Consider the following 23,643-nt stretch of genomic DNA (forward strand, 5'->3'; position numbering starts at 1 on the left):
TTAATTACTATCGATATTTTGATCACATCATTTATATTTCTTTCATCATAAACTGCAATAATTACTAACAAAATATTATGATTAAGTTGTTCTTGTGATATATGTTTTATGTTTTATTTAGTTCAATTATAAAAAGATTCTTTGTTCAAACAAATATCAATATCAATTACTTATTCACTTCTTAAATTTAAAATATCTAGTTATATGTGTTTGTAGAAACAATTACTACTTTATTTAGATAATATTTTCATTCACTGTTTTGTTTGCTTTTTCATTGTATAATTAATATTTATTTTTATATTTAAAATCAGAAATTAGAATTATTTTTATATTATGTAAAATATTTTTTTACTATTAGTTTTTAAACTTTTGTTATGGCATTATTGAAACTTTTTAATCTACAATATCATTGTATTTTATGATAATTTTCTCAGTGTCATATTTTACAATTGTTTTGGCTAATTAATAAAACATACATTATTTTAACAATATTTTCAAAGTATTGTTTAATTTATAATATATTCAAATAAAACTTTAAAAATTTTTCCATGAGAAAAATGTAGTTTACTATTTAAGCATTTTCAGTTTTCCAATTTTTATCAAGCAGTTTTATGCTAATTTTATTTCTCACATTGCAATTAACAGTAATTCTTTAATAATCTGTATGTACTGTACATCATATAAATTCTAAGTGAAAAAAGAGGTAGTTTTGAAACTATAAATATTTCATATCCTATTAACATTATAAATGCTATTTTAACTAATTAATTTACAAATTTAGAATTCTGCGTTATATTTTATGTTTTAAGTTGTTTAACTCTCTATTATTTAGTAAGCATTGTATATAATTACATTATCTCTATTTTTAGCTATATAGTTAATTGATGTGATGGGTAAAACTTTTTAAGAAAATATAAGATACATATGAAATTGTATAACAGATATATTGATGATATCAGCATTTAGAAAAAAAAAAAACTTCAATAAAAGTTTTTCAGATTTTTATAAACATAGATGCAGAAAAACTAAATGTAATTAGTAATATGACACAGAATTAAAATTTTATACATCTAGGTGTTCATACTTTGATAGAATACTTAATAGAAGATAATTTAGCTAACTTTTTCACTGATTCGTATTGCTGACTAAATTCATAAAAAATAAAATATGACACTAAGAAAATAAAGCATATTGGAATGCATTTGTATATTATTAGGGAGATGCTTTTAGCAAATAGCTGTTTCCATTATTATTATTTTTTTTTTTTTATTTTGAACATTTTAATTTCATCCTGTCATCTTTCATTAATAAAAATAGGTTAAATATATACATAAATGCAGAAAAAATATGATGTTTAATTATTATAAATAATAATAATATGAAATTCCGAAATTTAATAATTTGTAATTTTCATAATTACTGCAATGAAAATAATCACATGCCAAACATTAGTTTAAAAACAATAATCATTATTGATATTATTTGTAAAATTTGAAAATTGAAATATTTCATGTAATATACTATTGAAAGTTTACTGCGATATTTAAAAACCAAAAAAATTATTCTTATATATGTATATATATATAATTATTAAAACATATAATAATAAATTTATCATTATTTACAAAACTTATAATTGATACAGTATTTTCACTGACATTTATTAGAAAAAATATATATTTGTATATATTTTTAGTGTTTAAAATTTGAAAGTCTAAACATCATGATTTAAAAATGTTATATTCGCAGGATTATGTTTTTAGGTGAACATTCTAATATTTAAATAGAAACAAGAAATTTTGTTATATTAATATGTATATATAAATATAGCATATCAACCATTGATCATTAATCCCTGCAATAGTATTATCCTATTCCTTATTTATTAGTAAAGCTATAAAAAAATATTTCTGATTTATTATTTAATATAATTTTCCCCTTTCCTTTTTCCTCATGGGGTTTTCAACTATGTAGTTTAATGGCCAGCCAACTGAATACACCAAAGTACTGAGCAAGTTCAATATAACCTTCACTACCTTCTTTGCTATTGAATGTGTTTTGAAGATAATTGCCTATGGAGGAAGGGTAAGGGTTAATCAAACAAAACTATATTTGTTCCAGAAAAAACAGATCCCATTCTAATTCTTAATTTTAGATGATTTTAAACTGGTCACTTTTATTTTATTTAATATTACATATTTTTCATCAATAAGCCTCCAGAAAAATCTTGAACTTGGAATTGCTGCATGTGAAATGCCTAACTCAAAAATACTCCATCATCAACTGTCACACACTTTAATGCATTTATAAATATATATACACATATATACATAATTTACATAACTATACATTTATATATAATTATTTATTTATAATTTCCTCCCTCAATTATTATCCATCTGATTTTAGATTTAATAGAAACCTGTAGCAGGTAGTTTTGTTATAATTTCGGGGAATAATACTAACAAAATGACATCAAATTATGTCAATTAAATCAGATGCTTTTAAGGTTGCTTCTGTCTGCTTTGCTTGCATAAATAAGCATGAGTGTGCATTTTATTAAAAATATCTATGTGCTCTATAAATATCTTATTTGCTATATATGAAAAATGCAGAGTTAAATATGAACATAGCATGAGTAATATTTCTGCATGTTTCTTGCATTTTCCCTTTGTCAAAGTACTGCTAATAAACATATACAAGAATAAAATATTATTTTAGTCAGACATGCATAGTTTGTAGTATAGTGAAATTTTTTTTTATACAGAGATTATTTTCATAATAAGCAAATTTAGTTTGCTGTTATTTTTTTTATAAGATATGCATATTTAATTAAGTTTGTATTTTGATTTATTGTCTTTTCTTACGTGCCGACCCAAAGTACTACAGAGCCAATATATACTACATTGATGTATTAACAATCATGAATGAAATATTCACAATGCTCTTCCTATTAGAGTGCATATTCAAGCTTGTGGCATTTCAGTGCAAGGTTTGGAATGAATTTTTTATTCCCTTTCATTTCCAATTTTTTAATCATTTATTATTTAAAAAATGTCATATTTTTCCAATAAATTTATCAATAAACTATTGAAAATAAATTGATTTAAAAAGTAGAACTTTCAAAATGTCATCTTTCAGTATTTGAAAGAAACTTTAAATAGTTTATAAATCTTTACATCTTATATATAAATACCAAAATTTAATTAAATAATAATGATGATAATAATTTAGAAATAAAATATCCATTACAAAATATTAATTTTAGAAATTAAAATTTTAATTAATTAATTGAAATATCCAAGCTATATTTATTGATTTTTTTTTAAATTTTATTATATATAATTATATATTTATAAGAATTTTTCTAGGAATTTCAATACTTATAAATTAGAATAAAGTAATAATAATAAATTAATTAAAAATATTAAAAGTACTCTACTGAACACAAAAAATAATATTGTAATATTCTAGAAATATTTTAGATAAACAACTTGTTTATAAAATTTAAAGATAATAGTTAAAAAATATATATATATATATATATGTATGTATTGGTTTCTCATTCACAACAATAATTTATGTATAAGATACATTATATATATATATAAACAAATCAAAGCCCAATGCTTTTAACCAAAGTCAAACAATCGCTGTAATGAATTGGAGTACTTTGCTACTACTATTAATAATTAATAGTAGCAGTAAAGTAGCCTGATTCATTATGGAAATCATTTGGCTTTAAGATACATAATTTTTAGAAAGTAATGAAGAATTAATTTTAAATCTATATTTTCTTTTACTACATATAAAGTATAAAAAAAGTTTTAAAAATGTATTTATTCATCCAAATGTTTTTAAATGCTTTTTTTCACTCAACAGAATTCATTGGTTTGTTTCAAATTTTCATATATATTCATGTAAGTCAGTGAGTTTCACATAAGATATGGTAAATTTCATCAATTGAGTATGGATACATGTGATATCATATCAATATCACATGTTAAATGTGTAAAGATTTAAATCTTATATCTTGATAAAAACACAAAAAATATGTTTAAAATTGTAACTGCTTTAAAATATGATTTGGTATAATAAATTAACTGACATTATTATTATAAAATGCTAAAATTAAGAGAATAGGAGTGAAACATAAGTATAGACATTTATATAATAATACAGAAAATGAAAAATGTATACTGTAGTAAAACATTATTAAATTTTTTGAGTATTTACAGAAACAAATTTTTTAAAGGATTATTTTTTTATATAGAAGAGTTTAACAAAACTAAACTAATATCAATATGATACAAGATATGACAATTACTATTGTCATATTTTATATCATATTGACAATAATTTAGAAGATATCATAATAGATATTGTCATATGTTCTAAATAGTTATTTTAGAAAATACGTTAACAATAATTCAAATAATTTTTTCTATCTTGTCATGTTATATTTTATTTTTAAGGTATTTTATTGCACTAGTTATGTTCTTCCACATTTTTCAGACTATTGTACTACATATATAATTATTTTTAACTAATAAAAGTTCTAATTCATTATTTATAACCTATCAATACATTTTTTGTTTTGGTCCATTGTAAAATAATGTTTATACATTATTATAATAATAGATTGTCTCTCTAGATTTAATGCATTTTTGCAATGTTGGGGAATTCAACTGTAGTCTCTGTAGAGATTTTTGACTCATCCTCTATGGATAATTCTGAGCTTTTACAAACACGTTTGTCAAACTACAGAAATATGAAAAAGATCCTATGGAAATAATGAAGATGAGTCCTCTCATCTTTGTTATTTCCTTAGAATCTTCTTCATATGTGGGAGGTCTTGACTTTGTTTTCTTCTTTTGTTAACTGGAGACTTGCTCATAATGGTTGTCATCTCAGAATGAAAGTCTCTCTCCTGTGGATTATTAGATATGTTGAAATTATCAATAATAATCAATAGAGATGTACAGCTGATAAATGAGATTTATGCTTTACAAAGAGTTAGTAAAGCATAAATCTTTGCTGTTTGTCTTAAAGCCTAACAGTTACAAGTCAGACAAGATTTTGTCTCAACTTCATATCCTATTTTAAATGGAGTCATTTATATCAAAACAGATTTACATTTTCAATTTTTTTTTTAAATTTAAAATTAATGAATACTGACATAATTTTAATAAAGAGTACCATAGTTCACACAACAAAAAAATAGATATGAGTCAACCTGAGCTGGAATCATCTGTCAAATGAAAGGGATGGAAGGAAACATGTGGCTACCCCTCTTGGGAGTAGCCACATGTCTCCTTCTATGGATCTGATTTCTTTCAGATGTTTTGTTTTTTACATTTCTAAAATGTTTTTATACTGTCTTTATCAAAATTTTATTATTTTATTTTTTTTACAAATTTTGTTTATTCTTAATTCTAACGTTACTTGCATGTTAATAATATGTCTCCTTTCATTCCTTCATCTGACATAGTCCCTTCCAGCTCAAGCTGACTCATATCTACTCTTTCACTGCATGGACTATAGTAAAATTTATATTACTTATAAAAATATGTGCTAATTCGTATCATAAAATCTTTACATTTTAAATATCTAAGTTTACATAAATCTAAGTTTACATTTTTTTTATATAAAATCATATTATGATGAAATTATTTTTAAAAATTTATTTGAAATTAAAGTGTGATGGTTCAAATATTAAATATCACGTTAAAAATCTTATAGTTAAACTGGGATAATTAAATTATTTAATAATCCAAGAATTAGATTTAGATTATAGATAGGTGTGTGTGTGTCACTATTTATTATAACATAAATATTCAGGATATTTAATTAAATTTAGAAACATCTGAAAAAAATTATCTGAAAAATTTAAAAACATCTGAAAAAAATTATCTTATTTGTTCATGCAAGAGTCTGGAACAAAATTTTAATTTTGTTCCAGACTCTTGCATGAACAAATTCCTATTTACACCAATTGTATTCCACACAGTTTTCCAAAATAATAATAAATTTTTTTATTAAATTACATAATTTGAAAAAGAATGCAAACTGAAGAAATAAAATGAAAAATAATAGTTATTGATATTAAAGGAATACTGTAAATTTGTGCCTAGTACATTTCTTGTCTACATTGGCACATTCTTAAAAATGTGCCAGTGCAGACAAGAAATGTACAGTACTAGGACATTGTTTTCCTGCTCTAAACAGATACATCTTAAGGATGTGCATATCAATACCAACTTATATCAGAAACCAGAATATCATGTGTGTTTTATATCAGTAAGCTCTGTTGATCCATATTATTACAAACTCTTGGATTTCACCACTCTAATACAATATACATATACTCATTGTTCAGACATTCTAGGTAAACAAAAGGAACTTGAATACACACAGTTACTCTAAGAAAATTGTTGAACAAATAATCAACAGATTCTTGAGAAAAAAATTATGATGAAATCCTTAGAGAACAGACAAAATCACAGCCACAAAGTACAACAAAAAATTGAAAGCAATACACAAGGACATTGCAAGCAATATGAATACCAAATTACGTTATGCAACTCTATATAGAGTTGCCCTTAGAAACAACAAAAAAAGAATGGACAGAACAGCCCAATCTTTTTCTTCCATTCGCTCCCATATAGAAAATATTTTTTTCAATCAACCCCCTTAAAATTTAAATTAAAATTTTTATGTTATTTTTCCAAGATTTTGAGTGATATGAAGTTTGATTGTAATTTACTTCATAAACAACCTTTTATTATTCAGCCTTTTCTTTTTATTACTCTTCAAATGCTTTCAGTCATTTGATTTACCAGGACACAAAATTGAATGATTCTGATTTCTCCAGAATGAAACTTGGAATGTTTAAAAACATTTTGGAATGCCTTTAAACATTTAAATTTAGTGCGAAAGTCTATTGACAATACGTAAATAGATTACAATACGTACAGTATAATGATATATACAAACATACACATAAACTAAACATAAATATAAAAAATAAATAAATGAATAAAGTAACAAAACTGATAACATAAAATAAGGCAACAACTGTACCTATTTCTTTAACCATCCATTTTTTATACTAAAATATTCATATTACACCTGCTCTCCATGCTGCTGAGGCTTTACTTGATTCTCTGAAGTTTATCGCTTATCCTGCCTGGTTGGTCTTGTGTATTTGCCTTGCCTCTGCATATTTAAGATTTCTTTTGTCTTGAATCTTTTGTATTATGTCTGCTCATTCCCATTCCACTATAATCTAAGGCTTCATAATAATAAGTTATTTGAAGTTTGATTGTTTTTAATTAAGTGCAGTTTGAGAAGAGAGTGAAGTAACTTACTAAATCAGTTAATGAATTTCTCACATCATTGTTGTTGTTTGAAAATTATCTAAAATTCTCAAAAAAATACAATAATTACCTGAATTTTTTTCCATCAACCCCAATTGATTCCTTGAGTTCCATTGACCCCCAAGAGTCTATATTGACCCCATTGGGAATTCCTGGTGTACACTATTCCAGTTGAAGATAGACAGTGGCGTGCCGTCATTGGAAGCGCCGATTCCACTTTCCAATGACCTTCCCTTGTATTTTATAAAATATAAATTTTCATATTTTAACGTACTTTGAATTAATTAAAATTAATATTTTATTATAACTGCATTATGTATCTTTTACAAATTTCTATACTACATGTGAAAAAAACGATAAGATTGCTATTGTATATTCGAATAATTCGGTGGCGGAAGGAATGTCGAAACCGGGTCAGTCTCCAATCAGCCAGATTATATAGGCATTAGCACATGCGGTTTACAGTGCACCAACCTCACCCGGTTTAGCTGGTAGAAGCGACACACGCGTAAAGAGTACAGCTTTATATTCCGGAGCGGTTGTGGGCTGTTAGCCACCTGCCTACTAGATGTCCGGCCGCTCTCGCCCGATTATGTGAATCATGAGTAGACTAGATCAACGGCGGGCAACCCTTGGCCCGCGGACCAGCTATGGCTGGCGAAAAGTTTCTATCCGGCCCGCGAGATCTTTAATAGATTATTAAATTGGAAAAATAACTATTAATTAGTTATTTTTCCAATTTTTTGTAATTTTCGAAAACAATAAAAGAAATAAATGTAGTAATTAACTTTTTATTTATTTATTTCATATTTGCAGACTAAAAAAATTACGAGTCACAAGAAGGCGTCAATTAACTACTACGGCGCGGAAAAAAACGTAAAATTTATTCTGGCCCGAGTTATAAAAAGGGTTGCCCACCCTAGACTAGATTTATAACAACCCAACCGATAGGAGTTTACTAGCACGTTTTTATGATAGTTCTGTATAGTTGACAGGAGTTTAAAAAAACCTCCATTAAAATATTTGATATATTTATTCTGCGTTTATTCCGCTCTCCCATCTTATATTACTTGCGGATTTCAATGTTAAACCGGTGATATTACGATTTAGTATGTCCCATCTGTAAGGGGATGCAGAAAAAAACGTGTACAATTCTAGTACAGTGTTAAAAATTAACTGTTACTTTGGCAGCATCATTTACAACCAAATTTAATGAATGAGACGTACAGTACATACAATGGTACAAAAAAAAAAAAAAAAAAAAAAGCTCTAGAATTTATTTTCCTTAAATTTACGATTTATATATCCGTTGTCATAAAAATTTGTCTTTCCACTGTTTTCCCAAGACTACAGATATTCAGGTACAAAGTAACTGGTTTCGACTTATTTCTACTTAAGAAGTGACTAAATAATTAAGAAATTAGGGAATGGGGACATAAATAAAACCCTGTTGAAAGAGCCAGAATTTTACTTCAACAAAAGCTTAACAGAACCAATCACTCGCTCAGTACAGTGGGAAACTGATTTCCGTGTACACCTGGAATTAAAACGAATTAGTTAGAAAACGAATGACTATTAAGTTTAACATAGTTAGATTTTTACAGCTATGGTGAGAAACGTTTAAAATTTACAACAGCCCTGTGGCGTCCTTTGAGATATACTAGTGATGCGACAAAAGAGGCATTTGACATTGACCGGTATCGGCACCCTCGGGATTTGGCACGCACACACTCACTACACACCTACCTGGACCGGCACTAGTTCCATCCATTAGCTACTCGTTTTAAGATTTAAAAAGTAAAGACTATTTTATGTTATTTTTATGTACATTTCTTTACAAAGCTATATTTTAATTATAATTTTTTTTAAAAGTATATTAATACAATCGAACAATACATTGTACCAGGTATGTATATCCATCGCACATTTTATTTCACCGAGTAAGTTTTTATAATTTATTTTTAATTTTAGCCCTTATATCGTGGCTAGCGATTCAGAATGTAATTGTGATATTAAAAATACATTTAGAGAAGTCTACAGTTTTTACTGGCTTATCGAACAAATGAATACGAATGGACCCTAGACCAGTGATTCTTAACAGGGGGCCGCGGCCCCTGGGGTCCATAAGAAGTTTGCCGGGGGCCGCCAAATTATGCAAAATTTCCTTCAGAATATAATAAAAAGAAAATTGATGTATAATCCGAATATCGTATTGAAAAGTGAAATAAGAAAGATAAAGTTTTCCTATTTAGTTTTTATTTATTTATTTTGTATTTCTTCCTACATACAACTTTGTTAGTACAGAAGAAATAAATGTAAATATGCTACTTACACCGCAGTATTTACTTCTTTTATTCCAAAGCAATTTTAAGAAACTATTAATGCTTGGAATTTTAAAAATAATTAGGAAAAATAGTAGGCTTTGAAAATTTAAATATTTTTGCAAAAGTTATGCAAAATCCTTACCACAAGTGGGCGTTTTAGTTTTAGTTTAGTTTTAGCATCGACATTGGATCGATTTATCGACATGTTTCTTATTTTATTTTCTGTTAAAAATTAATGAGTTTTCATGTTTAATTGTGAAGTTTGAATGTTATTTAAATAGATAATGAAATAATAAAATTATGATTTACATTTATTATATAAAAAATAAAGCAATAATAAAAAAATCAATTTATTATAGATAAATTATCAAATTATCAAATATAAATTATTATTAAAAAATGGGGGTCACAAAAAAATTATGAAATATTTGGTGAGCGACAAGTATAAAAAGGTTAAGAACCACTGCTCTAGACCATCACTGACGCGCAATTAACTGATTGCCCCTGGAAGTCGGCTTCTTACAGAAACAGCTTCCCTGTCATCAAATGTCACGGCACGCCACTGAAGATAGATGATAGGTTTGAAAATAATTTGGAGTGTGTTGATGCTACGTTGTTATAAGCCAGACTCAAAGAACATGAATTTACCATCAAAAAGAGATTGCTGGTCACTTTATTGGCAGCATTTGTCTTGCAAAGAATACACAATAGACCTACATGAAGCGTCTTTGATAAGACTGTCATATTTATGCATAATTAGCAGGATTGGACTCATAGTAATTTACAAGTCTTCCAGGGAATATAAATATATTAATGCAAAGGATACTGAGGATCTATCAGTAAATAGAAAGCATTTTAAGATATTTTCTGACCCTATTTTTTGACATTCCATAATCTGTCTGTCCCTATACACATTACATAAACATTTGTTTAGAGTTACATTTGTATAAACAGGACGGCAACAGAAGTCTCTTTCCTGTCAGTTATTTCAAAAACTAGTAGGACAATCAGTGTGGACCTTTTGCCAATGTATATTTTGTTGAGCATGTGCTAAATAATGATGAAAATTTCTGTCCTCCAGCACTTCTCTTTGAGAGAGCAGTTGTAATCTGTTGTAATCTTAATGAAAATAAGGCCATGTTGTCAATTACAAAGTTGTGGCATATGAAAATCTCTACTATTACCTTTTAATGCATTCCAAAATATCAAGTGGGATCCCGGAATAGCTTGTCAAATACAACAGGTAAATGCTTTGTTGCACAACACAAATGGAATGGCAGAGTAGTTGAATGTGCTGTTAGGTTTAGATTAATATTGATATGGTTATTAGGTTAGTACTGTTTTATTTAATGGTGTTTGGTATTTTTTATTAAATTGGATCATTTGCATATCCACATCATTGACAAAAAGCACTGTACCTTTCAGTACTCATATTTGAAGCTGTAATGCTTGTCAATTTTGTAATTTCTCCACGCCATACCCATATTTTTTCATTTCTTTGTCAGTGACATAATCATTTTGCTACCAGCAGTTGTTTTTTGGACATCTACATGTTTTTCAATATCTTCACCATATTAATGTAATATCAAGTGCAATGTAATATCAAGTCTTTTACACTATTTTATATGAAATATATTAAAGAAATGTGTGCTGATTTGTGTTGCTAAACAGATTTGTTCAGCAGTATAAAAAACTAAACAATATATATAAATTTTTGATTTAACTCTGTTTCATAAAATATGAAAGAGTTAAATCAAAAATTTTTTTAACAAAACTATGAAAATTATTTAGAAGTTTGGCTGCACTATTTAAAGGTTTTTGAGTAGGTGTTTAATTATTTAGAAAACTATATGAAATATTGAAGACAGCTGTTGGAAATGGTATATTGTATATATCAACAATGTTGAAGTAAAAGATAAGAAGAATATCAAAAAAAGGTGAGTGAAGTGGTTAATATTAAACTAAATGGAAAACTTTATTATATAAAAAGGAAATGCATTTTGAGATTTTGCCCCCTTTGCAGTCCTTATTATACTTTGCAGTCCCTTTGCAGTCCATATCTGATAAAACTACAAAATAAATTACAGTATAATTAACAACAATTTATTATCTTACATGTGCATAAAACACAAAAAAAAATTAGATTACCTGAAATGATATATTTATTAGTGATAGCTAGAGTAACAAAATTTTTTTAATAAAAAAATAGGAGTAAACAAGTAAAACTAAATAAAATAAAAAATTAAGTAATAAAATACAGTAAGACCCTGCTTAACGCTGCCTCGATTAACACTGATTCAATATAATGTGGTCTGTTCGAAGCCTAAAAAATGCTCAAAATTTATGCTGATTTAAATTAATGCAGCATTTCATTGATTCGTATATAATAAGATTATTCCCATACGTGAACCAATTGGCAAAAGGTGGCAATTCATCGTAGCATCGTACTTTCCTTAAATCTATGTTTGTTTTGTGCAATTTTGGAAAAAATATAACATCATGGAAGCCGTAGGAAATATCGACTTCTCTTGGCAAGAATTAACTGGTAAATGCATGAATGGAGTGTGGAAGAAGTTATGGATGGAAGTATCTAAGAATTCTCAATGAGAAGAGCCTCTTGCTGTATCAGTAGGTTGACTAAATTGTCAACCTAATTGATACTACGGGACTAGGAGATGTAGACGAGCAGGATATTGAGGAGTTACCACAGGTTTCTGGTAAGAGCCTTACCAATGATGACCTTCAAGAACTGGCAGAACAAGAAATTTATGTAGAACTGGAAAATTGTGACACTTAAAATGAAGAACCCCAAAGAATTTCTCTACAGATTTCCATAGTAAAAGTTTGGTAATGTAACTGAAATCGTTGATCAAATTGTAACAAATGATCCAGATTTTGAAAGGAGTGCAAAAGCAAAACAAGGCGTTTTGGATGCAGTCTTCTGCTACCGACATTTGCTTAAGAAAAGAAAAAATAGCGACAAATGAAACTACATGACTTTATCACAAAAAGCAAGAATTTCGGAAAAGCCAGGACCTTCATCACAAAATATGAACTTTACATTTCTGTGTGCATATGTTTGTGTTATTTAACATATATTATTATGCAAATTATCAATAATATAAGAATAACTTAAAGTTATAGTAAAATTTGTTTATTTTTGGTCACGTGTTCTCCTTTTCCTATTTACTCTATGTTAAAATGACCTCATTTAACGTTGTTTCGCTTAGCACTTTGTCGTCTAGGAATACATCCCCTGCGTTAAGCGGGGTTTTACTGTAATTTTAAAATATTATTAAAAATGTAATAAAAGGATATACCTGTAAAACATAAAAGTTAAAACTTGCTAAACAGTTGGTAAATAGAAAAATTAACACACAAAAAACACTAAAATGAATTAGTGAAATCCACTAAAATAAAAGATATGAAATACTTCACGGTATATTTATTAGGTAGGCTGTCACTTGGTACAGTGAATTAATAAAATGAGGGGGAAATGGAAGGAAGAACATCTGGACAAGATAAAGTATAAAAATAAACATTAAAAATATTAAAAATCAATGTATCTGGTAAATTATTGGAAAACAAAGGCCACTGTATCAACTTTAAAGAGGGAACAACAATGATGCAAGCACAGAGAGATTGTCATTGTAATAATATATTGGATACATTAATTTTTAATGTTTATTTTATACTTTTTCTTATATTTTACCTGTAGTTATGTTGATACTGCACTATTTTGTGTATCTTATGTATTCGAAATTTGTTTTTTTTTTTTTTAAATTGTTTAACATTCCAAAATGCATTCCATTTTATGTAAACCTGAGGAAGATTTTGCTTAGATTGAAAATGTTTGTCTTTAAACATTGGTTTATCATTAAACAGTACTAGAAACAAAAAATTTATTTTTTGTTTATTATTAGATCTGGTGCATTGGTTGATATTTTTTGGTCCTTGTTTGTAACTCATCTCTTTACAAGTGAGTTTCTTTTCAAAAATTTGTTAAGCCAATCTTGGAAACTGAATTACATGTTTCATTTTCTGTGTAGCATTGAGGACTATCCTTGCAATGTAGAATGAGTACTTTTAAAGTAACTTTAGACTTCGGATGCATTTTTTGAGTTTTCATAAACAAGGTCATCCTTTATTAAGATAAAAGTATAAGAACTTTTCTCACTGTTCATAATGAATAAGTGATAGCATTTGCACAGAGTAATGTGGCTGCACTGAGTCTGTGATTTAAAATGACTATATATTGAAACAGATCAAGTGCTGTCTGCAAGATTTTACAAAAAACAAGAAAACTACTGTGATTATATGCAAGTCTCACATTGTTTATATTTATGACAAGAAATGAAAATTTTGTAAATTTTACCTTGTTTTTGTATTGTAGGCACCAAATTAATATTAAGAATAGATAAGAAAAGTTGCAATCAAAATACATTATTATGACATGTTAAATATTTACAACAGCATACCATTATAGTCAAGGTTTTTTAAAAATTTTCTATTTTTAATGGTTAAGAAATTCTATTTTAAACCATTTTTTACTTATAATGACATGTGCCTAAGGCATAGTAATACGTGAGCAAAACTCTTATATTTGATGTCAGAACAACTCTTTTATAGCTTTACTCAGGAAAACGTTTCTTAAAAGTAGAATAATTATGGCCAAATGTGTCATAATTCTTCAATTCCTAGAAGATTTGTTTCAATAGGATTTGCCAAATCCAGTAAAAGAGTGATGACACCTTGAAATTTTCTAGACAAAGGTGCAAATATATCAAAGATGTCAAGTAAAAAATACAGGTACTGTGTTTTTGCTTGACTCAAACAACTTTTCTCAGAAAGCATTAGGTGGTGTATACAGTTGTCTCTTTACTGACTGTGATTTATATTATACAAATACTGCATGAATTTAAACAATTTAAATTTTTCCAGAAATTTGCTTTCTTTAGCTGACTAAAGTAGATTAGTTTTGAAGTCATTAATTTAATTTATACCTCCAAATCATATTTATTCAAAGCTCTGGTTTTCTATATTGAAGGAGACTGATCAGAAGGAGCCAGCAATGTATCCCTTCCCAGTGGTCTTTCGTGCTACTTTACCCTTGCAATGCTAACTTATTTTGCAATTTGACTGTTTCACATGCTACAGTTGTAAGAATGTAATAACATTTTTTGACAAACTGTGTTAAAAAGGTGTAGTGAGATATAAGAATGTTGTTTCAGTAAAAAATAGTAAGTCAGATAGTTGCTTTCAAAATTTAAAGCAATGAAAAGGAAACTATGGATTTACATTAAATTTTTCTTGTAAGACTGAGATAACTTCTAGAAAAACTGTTAAGAACTGTATTCATATACTAATGTATGATGAAGACAATGTCTTTGACACAATGACTTCACCATACATGAGTATATGAATAGTGCACGGCATTCAAAGAAGACAAGGAAGAAGTAAAGACCCATATTCTTGTAGTCCAGTGACTGCAAAATGAAATATTGCTAGAATTTGAGAAAACATTGGATGAAGACTTTTGACATTTAATAAAAAATCTGATTTATGCTTTGGATATTTCAGAGGTCCATATATAAGATTCTCCATGGTAATCACAAGATAGTGCACATCAAACCTTTGACGTCAAACAAAAATAAATATGATGGAAAATGAGATATCAGTGCTTCCACAGCCACCTTACTCCCTTGGTTTGGCTCCAGTAGATTTTTATCTTTTCTCAAGGTTAAAGGAGTATCTGAAAATATATCACTTCATGTCATCAAGAAATTTGAGAGTGCTTACATTATAACCTGTTTAACAGATGTCCAAAAAAGGTTTTAGGAGTGTTTCTGATCATGGTTTCAACTTTAACAAAAGAGTACAATAGCAAGTGGCCATTATTTCAAAAGAAATGTATTATAATTTATTATATCAACTCTCACAATAAAAATATTGTTCTTTACCCATTTATTTTCGACTCTACTTTGTATATTATTTGCATTTATTTTATTACCCTATTTCAATATAATTATTTCACTATTTATAATTATAATAATAACCACAGCCCCTAAACATAAATATCAATAAACCAGCAAAAAATAAAAGTAATAAAATGAAAACAAGTTTTCTTCGGTTTTAAATGATCATCCTCAGGTTCAAAGAATGCAGATACAAACGAATGCATTTTTTAAAAATAGAACATACATTTTTATGTTCTATTTTTAAAAAATTCATTCATTTAAATCTGCATTTTTCAAACCTGAGGATGAGCATTTAAAATGGAAGAAAACGTTTGTTTTTGTTTTATTGCTTTTATTTTTTGCTGGTTTATTGGTATTTACATCTAGCTGTGGTTATTTATCTTAATTATACCAGTAGTTTTGTAGAGATTTTGTAATTATATTTATTATCGATAATACTATAATTTACTTAATTTGAAATAAACAAATTTTATTATTTTATTTATAATACTATTTAAATATTACTAATTAATTTTTTCCTATTAGTATATATTTTTGATGTAGAAATTTCTAAATTATTGTAACTACTTAATAATAACTATTGCAGTCACTTTAAAATCATGATTGTCCCTTTACTATACATATTTCTTAGCCACAATACATAACAAAAAAATATGATTTTCATTTCATTATAGCTTTCATTTACATATATTTTACTTTTTTGCTATCTAGAGACAACAGTTCTTGCTAAAAACATGAACAACTTTTTGAAATGAACTGTATATCTTGCATTATTCGATATCTATACGTTTCTGTTTAAAAATTATTTCTAGAAAGCTTACATAGCTTATCTGCTCAAGCTTTCACTCACCAGTAACAGAGTGGATGAAACCAGTGAACATTGATCTGACCAGTTGGTTGTGAGTTCATACCTGACCAACAGGCTAGCCATGTGGAGTTTTCGTGGTTTTCTTCATATGCCTAGCACCTTAATAGTGACCAGTTTATCATTAAAAATCCTCTCCTTGGCAGATCAATCGTGTGAGTTGTTGTATTCTATTAAACCTATACAAACTTTCCTGAAATTTTTGTTTTTAGCATCAAGAAGCTTTAAATTATGAAAGTCTAAATTTAAAAAGTTGTTTTATAATTAAAACGTTTTTTGAAATGCATTGCTAAATAAAAATAAAAAACAGTTGATTGTCTTGGTCTCTGATCAATATGGATTACAGAAAAGGATGTGTTAAATCACTACTCCATGATTATAAAAAAAATATATATATACAGTATATATTTGAATATAGCATATTCAAAAATGTAACTTGCAGACTTTTACAGTACTGCAGATGCCGATTGAGAAATAAAAGATTGTTAACTGTACGATGATATACAGTGATACCTCAGTACTCAAACTGATTCCAACTCAAACCGCTCGGTATTCAAATGCATATTCAAGTAAAAAAAATTGCTCAGTAGTTGATTATTTGCTCAGTACTTGGCTGAACTAATACGACTTGCTAGAACAAATTTTTAATTAATAAAAAATATTTTTATTTTAAATTTAAATTTAAAATATTTTTATGATAGAAGTGAGCAACTAATTTAAAAATAAAATAGACAAAATCTAGAGTTGTCTTCTTCAGACAAAATTATTGCTAAAATTAATAGGCATATTTTGGGACTCTGTATTGCATATGGGTATTCTCAGCTGAAACAAAAGAAATATGTCAGTGTTCCAAACAATAATATTTTCCCCTTCTCACCATCTTCCATGTACACTTTCAACACTTTAAAGTTATGGGTAAAGTGAGAATAAATTTACATTTATTTCATCAATTTATTGTGTTTAGGTTTTTTAAGATTCATTCATGCTAGGCTTGTAAACTTCTTGTTAAATTTGTGTTAAATTCCAGTTAAAATCCTTTTATAAGTGTATTTTTGGGGTCTGGAATGGATTGATCTAATTTATATTATTTCTTATTTCTTATGGGTATTCAAACAGATAAGCACTTACTCTTCTGTAATGAATTAAGTTTGAGTACTAAAGTACCACTGTATTCTAAGAAAAGTTTTACATTATAAAATGATCATCCGTGTATGATTAAACAAAAATAAACATCAGACTTATAAAAATTACAGGAAAAAATAAATTGTCATCTTAAACAGAACCAATGCTCAATTATTTTAGTTGTGTATTGGTTTATATGTTGATTGTTCTTAAAATTAATCCAAATTTAAAGTAATTTATTTAACTATATGTAGAAATACTTACAAAGTAACTTGGATACCATGAAAAGTGGAATAAATTATTTCAAAAAACTGTTGAAATTTTATCTAATTGTCAATACTTATGATTTAGAGCTGATTTAGAGTCATCATTTATAGAGAAGAAGCTTTATTTTTTTTTCAATGCTCTTAAGTAAGGTTTTATTAACCAGACTTAGTTTTAAAACTTTTGTAATATACAGAAAAATGATATATTTTAAAAATTGAAAATTACTACCTTTGTAAAGTTTATACTTCTTGAAAAAATTTGAAATTAAAGATGCTGAAAAGATAGATGTATGAAAATTTTCTTCTTCAATTAAAAATTTATCATCACATCTGAAAATATGGTTTGTTGTAAGTATTTATACACTATTACTCCATGATATGATACAATACTGTACATATTTCCTTTCAAATATGGCTCTCAATATATATTAATATAAAAAGAAAAATTAAATTTTAGAAAAAATTAAGAAAATGTAATAATGATATCTGAAGAAACAGTTCATATAATTAATTATATTCATGGTTATGTTTTTGCTGAAAAAATTTAGTCATGGTTTTAGTATTGTTATAATACAATATAGTAATTATTAATAAACTTTTAGTTTCTCTTTTATTATATTTTAAATACATTTAAAAATACAAAAACCTATTTTTAGAACTTTTTATTTACTGTATAGATCAGTGATTCTCAAAGTGGGGGTCGTGAAAAATATTTGGGGGGTCGCTGAAAAATTGATTCTAGATCAATTTTTTTCAAATATTTTATAAATTTACTATGGGTTCATGTTTAGAAATAAAAAACTATATAAAATAATTTTTACTTAAATAAATTGCACATATAAATAATAAAAAGAATATAAATATTTAAATACGAGCCTAACCCCCTCCCTCCGGGATGTTTTTCGACACATACTCATTCTTCGGGGGTCCTTTGAAATTTTTAAGTGCAGAAGGGGAGTCACGGTCCAAAAAGTTTGAGAAACACTGGTATAGATGCATATGTATGTATATTCTTAAACTAGAAGATAATATAAACACATTAATATTAGGAAATCAAAAACTAAAACACAAAATTTTTTTCTGATAGACTTCTGGAGTTTGTTTCATGTATTGATTGTTATTTTCATTAATGTTTTAAGAATATTTTAAACCATGTTAATTATAATTAATTTATATGCCTCTATGTCCTTATTTTCTATTTGTTATATATTTTGTCTACGGGGGCTTAGCCTATTAATAGGACATATTGCACTGGTGTTTTGGCTTTAGCAATCGAGGAAAAACTTTTTCAGAGAAAACAAACAATCTTTATTGATTATCTTGTATTATACCTGTACACACTTTACACACTTTCTTTGTGTTTCGGACCTTAAGGTGATCAATAAAGATTGTTTGTTTTCTCTCAAAAAGTTTTTCCTCGATTGCTAAAGCCAAAACACCAGTGCAATACGTCCTGTTAATAGGCTAAGTTCTTGTAGACAAAATATATAACACATGTTAATTATATTTTAATAGTAATGTGATTAAAATAACGTTAATATTGAACTGAAATAGTTAAGTGAAGATATATTGAATCACACTAAAATGATTACTTTTATTAGTTGTAATATATTAATATATCCTAATTTTAATTTTAAAGAATGTCTTTTGATCTATTTGGTTGTTTGGAAAGTAATTTCATTTTATACCACCAGAGGAATTAGTTATAATTTTACCCACCAATTTCATTTTAAACCATATTGTCATTATATATTTTGACAACTGACATTTCAAGACTTATTTGTAAAAAGATTTGTTTGGTTCTGTGCAATTGTTTTTTTTTTTTTTTTTGGTGTCATCAAATGTGGAAAATCGAAAACAACATTTTTGGCATATTTTGCTCTTTTATTACCAAAAAAATAAAAATGCTATGGAGATGTGTTGAGAGAACAACATTGCGAAAACTGGTTCGTAGAATTTCATTTTGTCAATTTTGATATTGAAGATGTACCATGTTCTGGAAGGCCAGTTGAAGCTGATGAAGACTTTTGTCTTCATCAGCTAAACTGTAAAGGTATTGATTGAAGCGAACAACATGAGAAATCACTAAGAGATTAAATTTCTCGAATTGAACCATTTGTGATCACTTGAAACGACTAGGTTTTGTTTCAAAGCTTGATATATGGGTTCCACATGTTCTTAAAGAAAGAGATGCTCTCTTTGGCGGGATTTTAAGGGAATTTTTTTTTTTTTTTTTGGAGCTTTTACCAGACAATTTTACAATTGATTTGAAAGTGTACTGCCATCAAATGAACAAATTGAGTGATACCATCAAACAAAAAAGGCCAGAATTGATCAATAGAAAAAGTGTAGTGTTTCAACATGATAATGCTAGATCTCACACAAGTTTGGAAACTTACAGCTTGGATGGGATATGCTACTACACCCACCATATTCACCAGATCTGGCACCCTCAGATTATTACTTGTTTCGGTCTTTACAAATTTTTTTAAACAGTAAAACATTTACTTTCAAATGAGGATGCCAAAAATCACTTGAATCAGTTTTTTGTAAGCAAACATCAAAACTTTCATGAATGTGGAATCATGCTACTACCAGAAAGATGGCAACAGGTATTTGACCAAAATGGTCAATATGTAATTCAATAAAATATTTATATTGAATTGATAAAAGTCTCTTTAAACCGAACAATTGCTTTAAACGGTAGACTTTCTTACAGTTTATACAGGCTTTAAACACTTTTATTGTTTCACTACATATGCATTTCGGTCCAGTGTTTTTCTTCCTGGTCTCTCCTCAGTGCCCTAGTTCTCCTGATGATCTTTTACACCTGTACGATACTTTTGCGTATCTGTTCTCCCGCATATTTGTTGTTGTTACACATTGTACTCACTAATACAGCACCGAGGTAACTCACTGCGAAAAATGTGTAACAACAACAAATATGCGGGAGAACAGATACGCAAAAGTACCGTACAGGTGTAAAAGATCATCAGGAGAACTAGGGCACTGAGGAGGGACCAGGAAGAAAAACACTGGACCGAAATGCATATGTAGTGAAACAATAAAAGTGTTCAAAGCCTATATAAGCTGTAAGAAAGTCTACCGTTTAAAGCAATTGTTCAGTTTAAAGAGACTTTTATCAATTCAACATATTGTGCAGCTGTCATTACAAAATCCAAAAATATTTATATATTATAAGAAAATTTTTTTCCCCACGAATAAAAACAAAATTACCTTCCGAACAACCCAATATATAATATTTAATGTAGTATGTATATATATGATGTCACAAAATAATTTAACTACTGTATTTTCATGCCTATAACCTGTCTATCTGTGTTCAAAAGAAAATTTGAAAGATGATGGTCTAGTTTTAAATTGTAAATTATGAATTAACATATATGGAGCAGCTATTGTTTCATGTGTGTCAGGTATATGGTGGGATGGATTACGTGAAAATTTTTTGTTATAGAAATTTTTGTGAAATATAAGATGTGTGTTATAAGCATGAAAATATAGGTTTTTTTTCCTCAAAGAATTTTGTTTTATAAAATTATTTTGAAGACATGTTTATCATTTTGAGAACTATGAGTTTATTGACAAAAGAAAAAGCTGAATATTTTTGTCATGATATTGCAGTTTCTAACTTGTAAATTTGTCTAATCAAATATATTTTTTCTATTAGAATTTTTCTCATTATGTATAATGCATTATAAGAAGTAAGTTTCATTATAATTGTATTGTAACAGTTATAAACTTAAAAAAGTATGAAGTGGAGATTATTTGTTTGCTTGATGCTAATACATTATCCATAAATGATATTTAAATATATTCTGCATAAAAACTGTGTATGAGAAGTTTCCAAAGCATTTAATATCAAACAATACATCATAGGTCAAGAAACATTTAGAATCTACTTGAGAAGTTGGGAAAAATTCTTGTACAATGAATTAAAGAGATACTTAATGTTTCTTTGATTTAAATTTGAATATTTATGTAGTTTTTTTTATTATTCACTCAAGAGCACATGAAAATTAAGATTATATCTTATATTTTAATATATAGTCTAATGGAATAAAGCAAACTGATTTAACAATTGGATTGGTAGCATTTTAAAGTTAAAATTGAACAAAATTGTATTATAATCTTTGCTTCATTTTCTTTGATTATGACAAACTTCTTGATATACTTTAAAATTTTATTAATTTTTGAGACAATTTTCCAAAAAAGCACTAAAATTCTTCACAGAAAATATCTTTGAATCTTTAATTTTATAACAGTGTAATTTTAATGAAATAATCTACATTTAGTATAGATAGTTATGGAAAAAAAGTTTGATTATCTGTGTTTGTTTTCATTTTTTCATGATTGTCACGGTTGCAAGATATAATGGATCAGGTAGCAAGGAAAGGGAGATTGGGAATTGAGGGGGCTAACAAAACAAACTTTCCTTTTAATCTGTGTGAAGGATTCTTTGTGTAAGAAATTGTGGGCCATTCAAAGACATTTTGCATCAAACTATAACAGAAAAGTAAACAAGCTAAATATTTATATAAAATATAGTACCAAATTTTGGTGTTGTAAGATCCAAAATGCCTTTGTTTCACTAAGAAATATAAAACCAAACCATTTACTTTTCTATTTAAACAATAATACATACATATATACATATATATATTTTTATTGTCATACATCAATGGTCTAGAGTGAAAAACTTGTAATGCCACATTTGCAACATTTGAGAGAAAGTGAAAAAATGCAACAAAAGATTTTGATTTTGACAATTAAAATTGTTTATCCCAATTAATTGGACAATTTAATGGTTTAAAAACAATAGTTTTAATAGGTTTTTATTGTTAAAGCATATGTATTTTCAGATTTTAAGGGACATACAAGCCAGAAAGAAATTTCATGACTTATGAGGTTCTCACTATAGGCCATCAATATAAAGTATATACATTATTATATGTTAAAATTATCAATTATGTTTTATTTTAACTAAGTTTAAGATAAGTTTTTTTTTTAAAAATATGGAAATAAAAGCTGTTAAAAGAAAAGGATATACAGGTATACCTCGCCTTACATCAGTAATTGATTCCAGGAGAGGCAACGTAAGTCGAATTTACTTGTGTAGTTACGACATAAGTCGAAACTACGGTGGAAAACGCCAATAATGAGCACTTAAAGACTGCTAAATAAGACGACAACACAGAAACACAGATGTTTTCATATTTCATTCTCTAAGATTTGTGATGATTATATTAACATTTACTGTAAATGTACATGTTTTAATATGATTTTACGTGCTTTTAACGCTTTTCTAGTGATATTACGACTTCAATATTTGTGGCGGACGGATGTAAAGTCGAATAAAATGACTTAAACTTGATTTTTATTCTTCCATATACTTTTTTGACAAACGACATATAACGACATATAACTCGAGGTATACCTGTATTTTTAAGCTGTAAGATATCTAACAGTTATTTTTCAATAGACATATTAATCCTTTCATAGTAAAGCTCTAATAATAATAATAATAATAATAATAATAATAATAATAATAATAATAAGCAACACTCACAAATGACACAAATGACAAATGACACGTGCAGAAAATGTCACATCATGCCAGAAACTATACAACACATCACCTCTGGTTGCAAGCTCTTGGCACAGACAGATTATTTACACAGACATAACCAA

The 23,643-nt window shown here is 27.3% G+C and overlaps 1 protein-coding gene across 1 annotated transcript in view; it reads left to right on the plus strand.

The window, feature by feature from the left end:
• Positions 1-23,643, plus strand: part of LOC136979676 (voltage-dependent calcium channel type A subunit alpha-1-like) — a 445,853-nt gene that overhangs the window by 299,434 nt on the left and 122,776 nt on the right. The window contains exon 31 of the mRNA XM_067275717.1: positions 1,975-2,085. Coding sequence (XP_067131818.1) covers positions 1,975-2,085 — 111 coding nt within the window. The remainder of the gene's footprint in view (positions 1-1,974; positions 2,086-23,643) is intronic.

The sequence above is a fragment of the Centruroides vittatus genome, unplaced genomic scaffold, assembly GCF_030686945.1.
Source record: "Centruroides vittatus isolate TY-2023 unplaced genomic scaffold, ASM3068694v2 contig_630, whole genome shotgun sequence".
In the NCBI taxonomy this organism is placed as follows: Eukaryota; Metazoa; Arthropoda; class Arachnida; order Scorpiones; family Buthidae; genus Centruroides; species Centruroides vittatus.